At 35.0% G+C, this 15,085-nt stretch overlaps 1 protein-coding gene across 2 annotated transcripts; it reads right to left on the bottom strand.

Moving 5' to 3' along the window:
• Positions 1-393: 393 nt before the first annotated feature.
• On the bottom strand, positions 394-14,522 carry LOC107874325. 2 transcript variants are annotated; one of them, XM_047414743.1, is made up of 13 exons: positions 12,626-14,522; positions 12,171-12,303; positions 7,676-7,749; positions 7,554-7,587; positions 6,487-6,545; positions 6,244-6,358; positions 6,103-6,140; positions 5,858-5,955; positions 5,124-5,778; positions 4,231-5,029; positions 4,054-4,125; positions 3,738-3,816; positions 394-546 (listed from the first exon to the last, which is right to left on the bottom strand). In XM_047414743.1, exons 2-9 carry the CDS (start codon positions 12,219-12,221, stop codon positions 5,714-5,716), a joined length of 534 nt encoding a protein of 177 aa, XP_047270699.1. In that variant the 5' UTR covers positions 12,222-12,303; positions 12,626-14,522; the 3' UTR covers positions 394-546; positions 3,738-3,816; positions 4,054-4,125; positions 4,231-5,029; positions 5,124-5,713. The 2 variants fall into 2 exon arrangements, with proteins under 2 accessions (XP_047270699.1, XP_047270698.1); XM_047414742.1 differs by having other exon boundaries at positions 4,231-5,778.
• Between the last annotated feature and the right edge of the window lie 563 nt (positions 14,523-15,085).

Raw genomic sequence — 15,085 nt, 5'->3', positions numbered from 1 at the left:
TTCTCTCTTTGGTGAAAGCTCTCTCAAAAATCTCTCTTATGTGCTAATATCTCTCAAAGACAAATACCAATGAGCATGAATAATTTCCACTCGAATAGTCCTATTTATAGATGATGAGTGGCTCTTTTCCTAAAGCCAAACCAACTCAAAATAGGAATAGAAATCTGAATCCTTTTCCAAATAGGATTGGAAACCAAAAGAGAATAGGATTAAGCCATGGACCGTTGGCTGGAACATAGGCCACGGCCCAACAACAAGAATAACAATTAACTGAGAAATAAGAGATCTATGAAAGGATAACCAAAAGAAGGAAATGAGAAACGGATCCATAGAATTGGATATGAGAAATACAGTCTTTGCCTTGAGCATAACCACAATTCGCATAATCGTAATGCTCATGAAAGACACCATATTTATAATACGGGTCTAGGCCCATTCATAACATACTTTATATTGTACAAGACATATATTAAAGATAAAAAGAGGCTCAACACTACAGTTCAGAGACAGGTTGGTTAATCTCGTACTCTTATCTTTTCCCAAAACCTGTAAAATAGTAAGAGAAAATTAAGGAATAAGTTCAACAAATCAGTAAGATATATTCAATCTCCATAACCATCTGGACAAGCTATAACTTTATGGGAAAGTATCGTCGCCTCAACAAAGTCAACCTGCAACTCAAACGGAATCATGAAATATAAAATTTATACATATTTGTAATTTTTTATACACACAAACTTATATATCACATCACTATCACCCGTGAAAGCATTTGAACATGCATCGTAGTCAAACTTCATAAATTATATCCAATAAGCCTTACTATTCTAAATTGCATTTCCCATATTTGTTGTGGTGTCAAGGAGGTGCCTGTTGGGTTCGAAATCGAGAGGGCGTCATGCGAAAGCTATTAGTTGTAAATTATGAGACGATAAATAAGATGACAATGAAAAACAATACTAAAAACATAATTTTATTATATGATTTGGCCAATTGGCCTACATATAAAACCTAATATTAAAAAGAATATTAAAAAACATAAAACTAATGAGAGAAAAAATCTCCCCTAAACGAAACTCTTAAAAGACTACATTGTGGATGTTATTGTTTTGGTTTAATCAAATATGAAAAAGAATTATATTTTTTCTTTCCAGGAAAGTAAAAGTAATTATAGTAACTTTTATTTTCCTTCTAAGAAAAAGTAAAACTTAAATATAGTAAGAAAATAGGGCAAAAACACAAACAAATCTTCACTTTCTGGCTTGATTTTCTTCAAAATATTCTTGATCCTCCTTCTTCTTGTGCATGATCTTCGTTCTTCATATATATTTTTCATATATCACTGCTATTTGACATATTTAAAAATTGAGCTTTTGGAGTTAAAAAAATATATTAGCCCTTTTGGGGTTAAAAATATTGGAGCCCTTTTGCAGGGTTAAAAATGAGTTTTATTTTCAAATATGTGACAACAGGATTGTTGAAAATATGATTGACAATTATCTCCACATGTAGCTTTTGGACATATATCTTCATTATCATCAAATTGGTTGCAGCTTGATTTTGAAACCGCTTTGAACCTGTTTAATCCCGTCTCACCACACCGTTGGACCATTGAACCGTAAGCTCTGATACCACTTGTTGGGTTCGAGATCGAGAGGGCGTCATGTGGAAGCTATTAGTTGCAAACTATGAGACGATAAATAAGATAACAACGAAAAACAATACTAAAAACATAATTTTATTATATGATTTGGCCAATGCCAATTGGCCTACATATAAAACCTAATATTAAAAATAATATTAAAAAGCATAAAACTAATGAGAGAGAAAATCTCTCCCTAAACGAAACTCTTAAAAGACTTATATTATGGATTCTATTGTTTTGGTATGAGAAGGGGCTTCTATTTATAGATGTCCAAAACCTTTCCAACAAGAAAGAAGTTAGCCAAATATGGAAAAGAATTATATTTTTTCTTTCGGAAAAAGTAAAAGTAATTATAGTAACTTTTATTTTCCTTCTAAGAAAAAGTAAAACTTAAATATAGTAAACAAATCAGGCCAAAAACCCTAACAGTGCCTTGATGTCTATTGCATCATGTCACATATATGTATACATTAATTCATATGTTAGCACATTATCACTAGTCCAACTAAAGGCAAGTAAGAATATTTCAAGCACATAAAACTGAAAGGAATGATTGCACTTCTTTGTTGGCAAAGATGGTTGTCATCTCACTCCTTTATCATGATGATGACAAGTTAGTAATCCATCTCACCCCTTTATCGGTGATTGTGGCCAAATAATGTTCAAGCCATCTCACTCCTTTGTAGGGTTGGTGACCAAATAGATAACATATATATATTGTGCCTCTATGGTGAAAAGTGAATACTGGTTTTTTTTTTGTTTTGAGATATGGCTAACTTACAATTGCGCAATCACTCATCTATAATGATAACGACACATGGGTGGGGGTTGCGTGAGGGAGGGACAGAGAAAGAGCAACCAAGCATGTATTCCCATCACACATGCATATAGTGCAAAGTTTAGCCAAACTTAGCCATTTGTTGCATTCAAACTTACAGTTATCAATTATCACTTGTAAACATGGGTCATAACAAGTCATACATAACATATGAAGGTTTAACTTAGTCAACAGTTGTCCAATTAATTCCTTGGAGTAATTCATGTCTTCTTTTATAGAGTACCATTTAAGGCTGTCTTACATGAAAATGCATGTCCAAACATATACATAGCTAACAATGAGACAACCATTTCACTTATTAACAAAGCACGTAGCATTCACTAAATTGTAGGAAAAAATCAATTCAAGGGTTAGCCTCCACTTACTCTATATTGACACAACACATATGAGGGCTCTAACCGAACTCTTCATTGTCATCGGCAATATATAGGCTTATGGTTCCATTTGCTAACTTTTGTGTGTTTCTCAAATCATATGCCTTCACAATTCATTCACTTAAACCATTTGATGGTCTGGGTCTCATTGGAAGGGTTTAAATGCGTGAAACTTTGTTCCGACCTTTCAATTCAATTGGTTCCAAGCCCAAGTTTCAAGTATCAAGTTTCCAGAAATTTTCTTGGCCAAAAAGACCTTAGACGCCGCACACCACCTCATTTAACTGGCGTCAAAGTTCATTCCTCTGCAAGTATAAGAGGCTAAACGGCGAACTACTTGAAATGTCAAACACTAGGCTTTAAGGGCTACAATTTTCCTTCAGAAAAACATGGTCAGTTTCTTCATGTATTGTGGATTCTACTCTTTGAAGTTAGACCTTGTTTCTCTCTCTAGATCGCTAACTTGTCTGTAAATGTTCCAATACTTGTTGTTTCTAAGATTATCATTTAACTTCCAAACACTTCCACTTCAATTCCAACCTCCTTAATAAATATTTAGTGACCATTGTTATCCTTCTAATACTCCAGTGGCTTGTCTGGAGGAAAAATATCTTTGCCTTCCTCTCAATGGGTTGCCACACATATATAAGGAGGCAACCTATCTGGCTAGCATAAAAATGTTATTATACACATCAAACTTAGCACCTTAGACTTCTAACAGCCCAAAGTTTTACAAATAGATAATGATATTGCATTATGGTGAATGCACCAGAACATACTAGAGATAGCTTCTAATCAAAAGGAATCTACCCCTGGTGTGAGTTAACAAAAAAACAAAGTATATCCTCAAAGACCGTAGACACAATAGTTAAATAAGTACCTTATTCATTAAGAATATGGTTAGTAGTCAACCCTTGGACTTCTGCTCATGATTTCCCCTAGAAACCTTGCTCAAGACACTGTAAGTAGGAAGAAGAAATTTTGTTGTGAACAATCAATTCATTCTCCAGCCAGTCCCTATGTGACTATGTCTCAGGCGTACAACCATTTTGACCAGCATTTTATATCTATTCTTTTTCAGGTTTTTAAATTTCCATACAAATCAATACCAACTTTTCTAAATGAAATCAGAAATCAACCAGTGATATAACCAACAAAACAAACCATTGGAAAAGAATACTACCACAGAAAATTACCTGAAGAAGATAGTTATGCAGCCAATCCAGTGTCTGTGGAAATGTTGCAGCTGGTACGTCAACAGTCAAACCCTGTTCAGAAAGAATACAGCTTCACAGGGTAAAATTTGTGAATAATAATTGAATCTTCACCATAAAGAATTTCAAATGAAAACAAACAGAAAATGAGCATCATACCTGTGATGTAAATGAACACAAGTAGTCCTGAATAGTCAGCAAGTTAGTTATCACTTTGTCTTTATCCTGGAAAGAAGTTACACAAGTGAACTAACAGCTTAAGAAAAGAAACACAAAAAGGGAAAAGGTTCATAAGCATACAAATACATTATGTTTATTTTCATCGTAAATATATAAATATGGGACATGTATCAAAGACTGACAAGATCAGGCACCAAATTATATAGAAAGCTTAAAAGAATTTGAAACCTGAGCAGGAAGCTTATCCCTGAATGTACAAGTAGCTACCCACTCCTCAAGAAATGCCTGGTTATTTATTAAAAGTCGAAAACTTCCTCAATAAGTTGAGCACCAAAATAGAATATCGAGGAGCAGTCCTATTCCTTTGTGTCACACATTTCAGTATAAGATAATATGTAGGACTTATTTTACTTGCATATTACACTAATAACAAGAAAGAGAACATGGATAGATGGAAAAAGCCATTGGGAATGATTGAAATGGGTGGGGAAAGAGGATACATTGAAATGTAAGACAACGACATGATCTCCTTGACTTCGAGTATAAGAAGATTGTTTCATAAATTCAGTAGTAAAGAGCTCTATTCACTTGTATGAAAGAAACAAGCTAATAGAATTTAAACCACCTTATGGTCAAAGTCAGCCATCTTTATAACAATAGGAACAAATATTGGTAGATCACACAAAGTTTGTCTTTTCAGAGCGGGAATTTGGTCTGCTCCTAAATCTTTAACTGTTTCACCAGCAATGGTCATAAAATTCATTAGGAGGCTTCGGTCCTGCGAAGAATTTAAATGGAAAAGAAAAGGAGAACTTATTGAGTGCATGATATTTTCTGAACATTTTAAGTGGCAAAGTTGCTGCAAGATGAACCTGGATTTTCAGATATTTTCTCGAAAATATTCATGGATTTCAGAGAATCTGTTAGTTTGTCCAACTCAGAAGATGCTCCCTCCGTACTACCGTTCTCAAGATAGCAATATTTACCGCCAGTCTGGCTTCCAAGTCCATTGATGTGATTTCTTTCACTTTCCTTGTGGTCCTTTACCTTCGAAAAGTTTGTTTTTTTGTGGTCTGCGTTGGGTGGTGGTAGTAATTTATGATTTTCTTCCATAAGGTATATTCTAGGATCTAAATGTATTCCCTGCCATCATTTTTTTACCATCAAAGAGAGATCACTGGATGGTCGAGGCAAAAGGAAACTTCATTACTGGTACTGCTATCAATTATTAAACAAGATGTTATATTTTTCAAAAATTTGCATATGGAAGCAAAAGGAAACTTCATATTGGCTTTAATTGTTGAATAAGCTGATGTTATACAAGGAATTTGATTATAAGGACTCACTGTCTGCTACTTGTATTCCACCTTTACCAATCAAAGAGTTCAAACAAAGCTTGGAAGAAAAAAGGGAAAAGAAAAACAGCAAGGGCACTTCAGAAAACAATAAGCGTGGGGGGAAATTAGCATACCTCAATTATAATTGGTTTACCATCATTTGTTGCTTTTCTCAAATCGCCAGCCAAACCTAAATAAATGGTGAAATATAGATCAAATTCCTTGATACGCTCTGAATCGGATACTTATACTAATAGATCTCAGATTACCTTTCCATATAATTCTGCATTCTCTGCAAAATTCAGTGATTAGATCCTCTGATGAGCTGAAGTCACGTGTCCATACTGGTGAAGACGTCAAAGGTGCACTGACATAAATTTGCACGGTGTATAAGAAACATTTGAGAATTCTCAGAGAACATTTGAGTAACTATGTCAACAGACTTGACAATAGAATAATTGCAAGTAAAATATATTAAAACCGAAAAAACTAATTCTGCAGAGACAGCACATACTCTGTCGATGTGCCCAGCAATTCATACACCATTTCTGTCTGTCAGAAAAAATACACACGGATAGATAAGCAAGTGGGAGAGTGCATGCTTCGACTTCCTAATAAAATATATGGAAGCAAAACGAAGATATTTATAAGATACCTGCAAGACATTTGGCAAGTTCAGCCGTTGTGCAAGTAGAGTAGCAATAGTAGACTTCCCAACACAGGCAGTTCCACAAACAAGAATTACAAGAGGAACTCTTTGGTGATGAAATCTAAGGAGATTTTCAGAAAAAGGGTGGATGTGATTAAAATCTTCCCAAAACAGGTAGTACCATAAATATGAATTCTAAGAATGTAAAAATGGTATAAATTAGAAATCATAACAGAAAATATCCTTCACCTTGTCGTCATTTTATAACGTTTTATATATTCTTCTCCGAAAGCTCTCCACTCCATAAGCTGCACGTGATTCAATGAAATTCAGTGTATGTCTTCCACTCAAACTTCGAAAAAATTCAAACCAGAAGGAAAGCCAAGGAAGTTTGAAGTTGAACTAGAATGAGATGTTTATAAAGTTAAGGAGTAAGAAAATATGGAAATTGTTCGAAATAATTTCTGCATTTTATCTGACCTTTTTTGAATTAACATAAACTAGAACGAGATGTGTATCCGACTATTGTTAAGAAAATGCAGAAACTGGATCTAAATCAAAGTGCATGATTTGTCCTTGTTAAATTCTTTTGGTTGAGGATAACAGGTTCCGCAATGATTTCTTATGGAAATGGTTGTCAATTTTCATGGGAGAAAGAATAAAACAAGTGACCTCTTACCCTATGTTGAATAAAGGTAGTTCTCTGACAGCAGAACATGTTTTTCTTTGTCAGATTGCAAGATCATGAGGGTTTATACACTTTAAAAGTTTTTCAATGGAGATCTAGGCAAGCCTTTCTTCCTTTGTTTACTGGACATTTTGGTGTCAAAGATGATTATTGAATATCAGTGGAAAGGACCATAAAATGCCTAAAGAAGATACGCTCCTGATTTGACTTATACTTGCTTCGCATCAGAAGTTCTCCTCTGATTTGACTGTTCTAACTGCATTTCCAAGTTAAAGATGCCAATAAAATAATTTTCTAAACAAGTTTCTTGAGAGGAGAGAGTTCACTTAAATGGGAACGAAGGAGTTTTATATGTTGTTTCTCATCATTATGAAGCAATGCCATATTTTCGGGCCTATAAAAGAGACTCCTGAGGATAACCAACAGAAAAAGCCAAAAGACTGTATCCAACATTCTAGTAAAATGAGAGGCATGTTCGCTTTGCATTTGCAATGTCGAAGTCATCAAGGAAAAAGCCACATCTCAAGATAAAGGGGATGGAATGAGTAGAAGCAATCATACAGACATTATTTGAGGATCAAAAACTGAGTGAAAGAGGACCAAAGAAAACACAAAAAATATGAGATACCTTAAACAAGTTTGCCTCCAAATCTGTTTGTGAGCTGCACAAGAAGGGGTAAACAATTAGTTGTGCAGATGAAGTACATAAAACATTGAACTGAAAATAAGATATAAGTTACAACGTCATACACATCAAGAAGGCTGTTGTCAACGAGAAGCTTTCTAAGATCAAGGGCTATTTTAACCGCCACATGATTTGGTATCTGCAAACATGCCAAAGTGCATATTAACTCCAAATTCCATACTATATAGTTATAGGGAAAACGTTAGGTAGTAAGGCCATTCATTTCAGGAATTCAAACTGTCATGGCTACTAGCAAGGGCGGGCTATTTAACAGTCAAAATGATCTAATTTAATCTGATAAAATATCTTATTTTGTAGTGAAATAAGAATATTATAATGGAAATTCTTGTTTCGCCAGCAGAGTAGATAATAACCTTAGAGCAGGTAGTAAGAAAAATTATCTCAACAGGTAGAACAGTATGTATATGAATACGTCTGTATAAGAATACTTGTGCTTTACATCAATGATGATATCTGTTTCAAATTTGATTGGTCAAATAACAAACTATTGATTATTTTAATATTCACGTGAAAGGTAAGGCGTTCATTAGTGTTTTTCATCTTTTGTTGCTTGCCATTTAATCAGTTAACTGAACAGATCATTCCTTTGCAATTGGAAGACCCAATCACATATATATTTCACTCTCTCCATTCTAAATCTTTGACGACTCCCTTGTTCTTGCGAATTTGAATTCGAAGTTATGAGATATCTGATTTGAAAACCAAAATGCATCTTATAGTGTAATATTTCATTTAAATTGAATAGTTAATAATCAATCAACAAGAAAAAAATCCTTTCTTTTGGTAAATTTCTGAAGAAGTAAAGTTAAGTAAAAAAAAAAAAAAATTGTCTCCATTCACATCGATCTTGTTGTGAACTAGTTTTCAATTCCTATTTGATATTTATATAAATCATGTGATGGAGATATGATTTGACCCCGTGACTTCTAGGTTATGAGCTTAAGAGCTACCAAATTGTTCTACGCCTTAGCAACGATAAGAACTAAAACCTAATAGATAAACAAGCTAAGGATTAAATATCTTTATTTGTCGCCACTAATGAAAGGGCAACGGACATATATATATAGTAGGCATTGTGATGCAAATTGGTTTACTATAAGAAAGAAAGAACGTGATAGCGCGTGTAAAACATGTTTGAATCTGACAAATTCCCACATGAATATTCTACCATATATAACAGGCATCTAAGAATCAGTACATGAAATTCTAAAGAATTCTGAGAGAAATTCTATTTAGCGAAGTAATGTATATGCAACTGGTTAGGAAATTGGCCTTGATATTTCGAATGCTAACAAGGCACCAAGGTTCATTTGTGAACCAGGTTCACTATTTGGTTGTTTGTGTTTCTACAGATGAGCAGCGGAGCTGAGGCATGTAATATCTCAAAAAGGGAAATCCTTTAGAAAAGGAAAAAGGTATCAGCAAGAGTGACCACATATGGAATTGGAGTGTGCAAACAAAGACAGTGTTTGGGAATTTTCTGCTCTTCATATTCTTTACCAATCATCTTTATTTATACAAGTTAAAAAATCTTCTCTACTAAGCTAAACAAAGACTAAATATACTAAAATAAAAGAAACTTCTCTTCTAAGCTAAAAATAAGAAGCCTTCTATTCTAAATTGGCCCATGGTCTTGTTTGTTGTTGCCCAAATGTTTATCTCGGCCCAAATGTTTATTTCGTCTAACATTCCCTCAAGTTGGAGAGGAAAGAAGTGACACCCAACTTGCACAAATTCTGATGGTGAGGAGGTCCGGCAAGGGATTTGGTGAAGATGTCAGCGAGTTGATCTTTAGATGGAACAAAAGAAAGAGATATCAAGCCGGAGAGATATTGTTGACGAACAAAGTGGCAGTCAAGTTCGACATGCTTCGTTCGCTCATGGAAAACCAGATTTCGAGCTATATGTAAGGTTGCTTGACTGTCAGAGTGAATTGAAATTAGAATTGGTGAAGGGATTGTCAGATCAGTGAGTAATCTTGTTAACCAGGTCAATTCAGAAACCAATCATGTATTGAGCGATATTCTACTTCTGCAGATGAAAGAGAGACGGAGGATTGCTTCTTCGACTTCCAAGAAATTGGTGAACCACCCAAGCTGATGAAAAATCCACTAACCGATCGGCGTGTAGTCCGACAGGAATCCCAGTCGGCATCGCAGTAGGCATGAAGAGAAAAGGATGAAGAAGCATTAAGGAATATCCCTTTGTTTGGGTAAGTTCTCAAGTAACTGAGCACTCTCAGGCCTGCTTTGTAATGGTCAAGACTAGGTTGTTACATATACTAACTAAGGGTCAATACAGCAAAACATAGATCTGGTCTTGTATGAGTTAAATAATTGAGCTTTCCAATGAGATATCTATAAAGACTGGGATCTGACATGAGATTGGTGGATTTTGCAGGGAATTTCACTGTAGGATCCATCGGAGAGAAAGTTGGAGGAAGATGGGAAACATCAAATTCATTAAGCAAGTCTAAGGTATACTTCCGTTGGCTCAGAATAATTCCTTGGTCCTCTCTTAAAACTTTCATTCCTAAAAAATAATGCAAAGGACCTAGATTTTTAATCTTGAACTCAGCTTGAAAGAAAGCCTTGAGTTCTTTTATTTCATCGGTAGCATCTTCTATAATTAAGATATTATCAACGTACACTGCAACAATTGAAATAGAATCCCTTGAGTTTTTAAAGAATAAGAAATAGTCATTAAGTGAAGCTGTATAACCTTTGAAATTTAAAGCCCCTGCAAGCCGGGCATACCATTGCCTGGAAGCTTGCTTCAATCCATAAAGAGACTTCTTGAGTCGACAAACCATGTTAGGTTGAGGTGGATCTAGACTAACTGAAAATTTTATATAGACCTCTTTTTACAAATTTCCTTACAAAAAGGCCTTGTTCATATCAAATTGGGAAACATCCCACCTTTTCTTGGCTGCAATTGCTAAAATACATCTGATAGTGGTTATTTTGACCACTGAGGAGAAGGTTTCATTAAAATCAACCTCCTTTTCTTAATGTCACCTCGAATTACCAATTTAGCCTTCAATCTCTCAAGAGTGTCATCTGCATGTTGTTTAACTTTATACACCTACTTACAAGGTAATGCCTTTCTGCCTTGTGGTAAATGGACAACTTCCCAGGTTTGATTGAGTAGTAGGGCATCAATCTCATCCTTCATTGCTTGTACCCAACCAGGATGGGTACAAGCTTGTGAATAGCTGCTAGGTTCAGTAATAAAGGAAATAGAATTGAGAACAACCCAATTGGGAGTTGATAAGGCAGAGACAGACAAACAAACAGGGGTAGCAGGCACAGTAAAATATGAGTCAGTAACATCACTTCGATAAACAATATTGCAAATGTAATCTTTTAAGTAAGAAAGTAAATTCCTAATGTTTGTCCTCTGATATCTCCTAGGAGGCGGAGAGGGTTATAAATCAGCAGATTCAGAAGATATTGGTGTGGATGAATCAGATGATGAATTAAGAGGAGAACTGGATCTGTCTTGAGAATTAGAAGGTGGTGAATTTGAACCAATAGAAGGAGAGGGAATGAAGTAATGATCTTTCCTTGTAGCAATAGGAAAAATAGAGGAGGTGATATGGGAACAATCTGCAGCAAAAGGAAAAACATCTTCAAGGAAATGGACATCTCTGGACACAAAGAATTTATCAGAAGATAGGTCAAGGAGTTTGTATCCCTTTTGATTATTGGGATACCCTAAGAATACACACCTAGTAGCTCTAAGATAAATTTTCCTCTCCCATGTGACAAGGTGTTTGCGAAGCACAAACAACCAAAACATTTCAATAACTGATAAGATGGTGGTTTTCCAAACAAAACTTCATAGGGTGTTTTACCTTGAAGAACCTTAGAGGGTAATTTGTTGATCAAGTAGGTGGCAGTAAGGATACACTCACCCTAATAAATCATAGGAACTCTAGATTGAAACATCAAAGCCCTACCAATTTCAAGCAAGTGTCTGTGCTTCCTCTCAGCTACCCTATTTTGTTGTGGAGTAGCAACATAAGATGTCTGATGTATGATTCCTTGAGATGTTAAAAACTTTGATGCCTCTGTACTCTTACCCAACTCCATTGCATTATCAAATCTTATAATCTTTACCCTTTTGTGAAATTATCTTTCAGTCATTTTCAAGAAACATTGCATAACAGAAAATGCATTGCTCTTAGTTGCTAGCAGGTATGTCTAGGTTTATCTACTGTAGTCATCTACTATTGTAAAAAAATACCTATAATTGTTATGAGTAGGTGACTTGTAGGACCCGAAGTGTCTACATGAACAGGATCAAAAATAGGTTGAGAAGTAACTTGACTGATAGGAAAAGGTAATCTAGCTTGCCTAGCTAAATGATAGATTTCACAATGACAATCATAATTAAAGGAAATTTTAAGGAAATGGACTTTTTTCATTGATGAATAAGGCAAATGCCCAAGTCTTACATGCCATAACCTTATATCAGAATTAACATTGGAACATACTGGAAAACTATGTGAAACTGAACTGGGACTAGAAACAGTACTGTTAAAGTTAGAAAGGACTTTAGAATCCTTGTAAATCTCTTGGTTCCCATTAGTCTCCTTAGGAATAATTTGAAGCAAGTATAGACCTTCCTTTACTTCACCAAAAGCTTGAGGCCTCTTCATTAAAGCGTCCTACAAGACATAACTATTAGAAGTGAGAGATAGAGTATAATTGTATTGGACATTAAATCTATGAATTGATAGCAGATTGTATCTGAAACTTGGAACATAAAGAACATTATGCAGTGTGAGGTTATTAGGAATTACTTCCTATGTGAGTCACAAAGATGGATTGAGAGTTGGGCAAACAGGAACTTTAAGAGCAGTCATGGAAAAGAAAGAATTAGAGTTGTAACAAATGTGCTCAGAAGCACTAGAGTCTATTATCCATGTTCCAGAATTAAATACTGAAAGACAAGTTCCAATATATTTAAGCACAGTTTAAGCACAGTACCAGGAACTTCATTAGCATTTATCTCAGATCCCTTGTTCATGGATGATCCCTCTGTTGATTTCTGTTTTGCCATTTGAATGAAATACTTGAATTGTTCTTTGGTGAAATGTTGATTGATTAAATCCATGTCAATCTTATGCTCATTGTCACCTTCTTCTCCAGACATAATAGCATTCTCTCTGATCGAAACCTGTCCATCTCTGTTGTTTGTGAACTGAAAATCTTCGGGAAAACCATGTAACCTGAAACAATCATCATCAACATATCCAGTCTTACCACAAAAATCACAGGATACATTAGGATTATACTTCTTTTTAACCCTAAATTTCTGTTATGGCTGGTTCGTCCTTGTGTATTTGGGTAATTGCTGATGATTGTTCATCCTTGGATAATTGAATGATCTAGTTCCAAAGTTAGGAATAACACCAGGGGGTTTCTGGACTTTCTTGTCAAATTTGTTTTGATTCACATTGCTTATCATAAAAGAAGAAGAATCATTTGGGATCAACTTACTCATATAGGTCTCTCTCTGATTTTCATCTTGCAGAATCAGAGAGTAAGCAACATTTATGTTGGGAAGCAGATTCATCATTAAGATGTTTCCTCTTTCTTGAGCATACACATCATTCACACCCGTTAAAAATTGTATAAGCTTCTCATCTTCAAGAGTTTTTTCTAGCTTCACTTTACCTTCACAGTTACACACACATATGTACTTATCAGACTTGAAAGACTCCAGATCACCCCCAAAGTCTCTTAAGTTTAGTGAAATATCCTGCAATGTCATGATTTCTTGAACTAACCTATTTAGTTCCTTTTGCAGGTAAAACAATTGGCTCCATTAGATTGTCCAAATCTATGCTCTAGACTCATTCATAAATCCTTAGCAGTCCTAGAGTATATAACACTATCAGCGATATGAGTTAAAAAACCAAGATATTACCATGTCATTGCATCTGCTCCAAGATTTCAGATCTGGAGATTGAGCATCTGGTGAAGTATCAGTACCAGTGATAAAACCAAGTTTGTTCTTGGCTGACAGTGCTATAAGCACTGATCTCTTCCATCCTTGATAATCTTTTCCATCAAATGGAGTGTTAACCAAGACCATTCTAGGTAAATCTTAAGGGTGAAGATAATAACCATTCAGAAGATGCTGAAGAAGTAGTGACTTCATCTACCATTGTAGAGATAGGTTAGATGAAGGAAATTGATAATCGAGAAGATGATTTATATGCAACGAGCTGCCTCTCTGATACATGTAAACAAAGACAGTGTTTGGGAATTTTCTGTCCTCCATATTCCTTACCAATCATCTTTATTTATACAAGTTAAAGAATCTTCTCTACTAAGCTAAACAAAGACTAAATATACTAAAATAAAACAAACTTCTCTTCTAAGCTAAAAATAAGAAGCCTTCTATTCTAAGTTGGCCTATGGTCTTGTTTACTGCTGCCCAAATGTTTATCTCGGCCCAAATGTTTATTTCGTCTAATAGAGTGCACAAAACAGAATATCCTTGATGGAATTGTAGAACCTTTCGTAGTAGGACACAACGTCTACAAGGAAACCCTAGGGGAGATCCTGATGATATATAAGGAAAAGCGGTGATAGAGTCAAGCAGCTTTTTGCACACACCCACAAGGGTGTATTCCAGTAGCAAAAAGTGCAGCAGCAAGAAAAGCTAAAGCAGCGAGTTTTGAATAGGAGTTTGAATCTAGAATTGTTTTGATATTTATTTTTGTAATAGGATTTTCACTGCGTTGTAATGTTTTCGTTACTGAAAGAAGAGAGTTTGTGCGTGATCGAGGCGTTGTAACAAGAAGAGGGTTTGTCTTCTTAGAGAGTAGAGTTGTGGTTTCAAACAGTTTAGTAAACTGCTGAGTAGAGAAGTTTGAGTTCGGTTCTATGATGGTGAGTTGTAATCTTGAACTATTCTTTAAGTTAATGAAGTTGTTTGAAATTTTACACATCATAGGTAATGCTCGTCATTCCCTTGAGTAAGGAGGTTTTCCATGCTATATACTATGTTATTACTGTTTCATTTTTTAGCATTGTCTTAGAAACTTCGTTCCTAGAGCAAGTATTAGGCACAAAATTGTTTCACAACTTCTTGGAGGTAGTTTGGTTGGGAAGAAGTTATCTCGAAATATAAAATAATTTTGGAACTAATTAATACCTTCAACCAAACGTAAGATAAAATAATCTTATATTTTATCACAGGATTATTATACCTTATACTTCACACCAAACGTCAGGGTTTGGGATGTGTAATTGCCACCTTATATAGAAATCGTCGATAATACACAATATACATTGCTAATTTAATGGATCGCTTGTTACAAATAAGATCTTGTTGTTGCACTGAAAGAGATAAATGCGTATCTTTCGGACTAACACCGAACTTTTTAAAATGAAATACATGGTTGAATAATTGAATATGCTACAGTGTTATTCAAT

Source organism: Capsicum annuum, chromosome 6 (assembly GCF_002878395.1).
Source record: "Capsicum annuum cultivar UCD-10X-F1 chromosome 6, UCD10Xv1.1, whole genome shotgun sequence".
NCBI lineage: Eukaryota > Viridiplantae > Streptophyta > Magnoliopsida > Solanales > Solanaceae > Capsicum > Capsicum annuum.
Note: the sequence above shows the minus strand (reverse complement) of the source record. Positions and strands in the feature narration are given on the sequence as shown.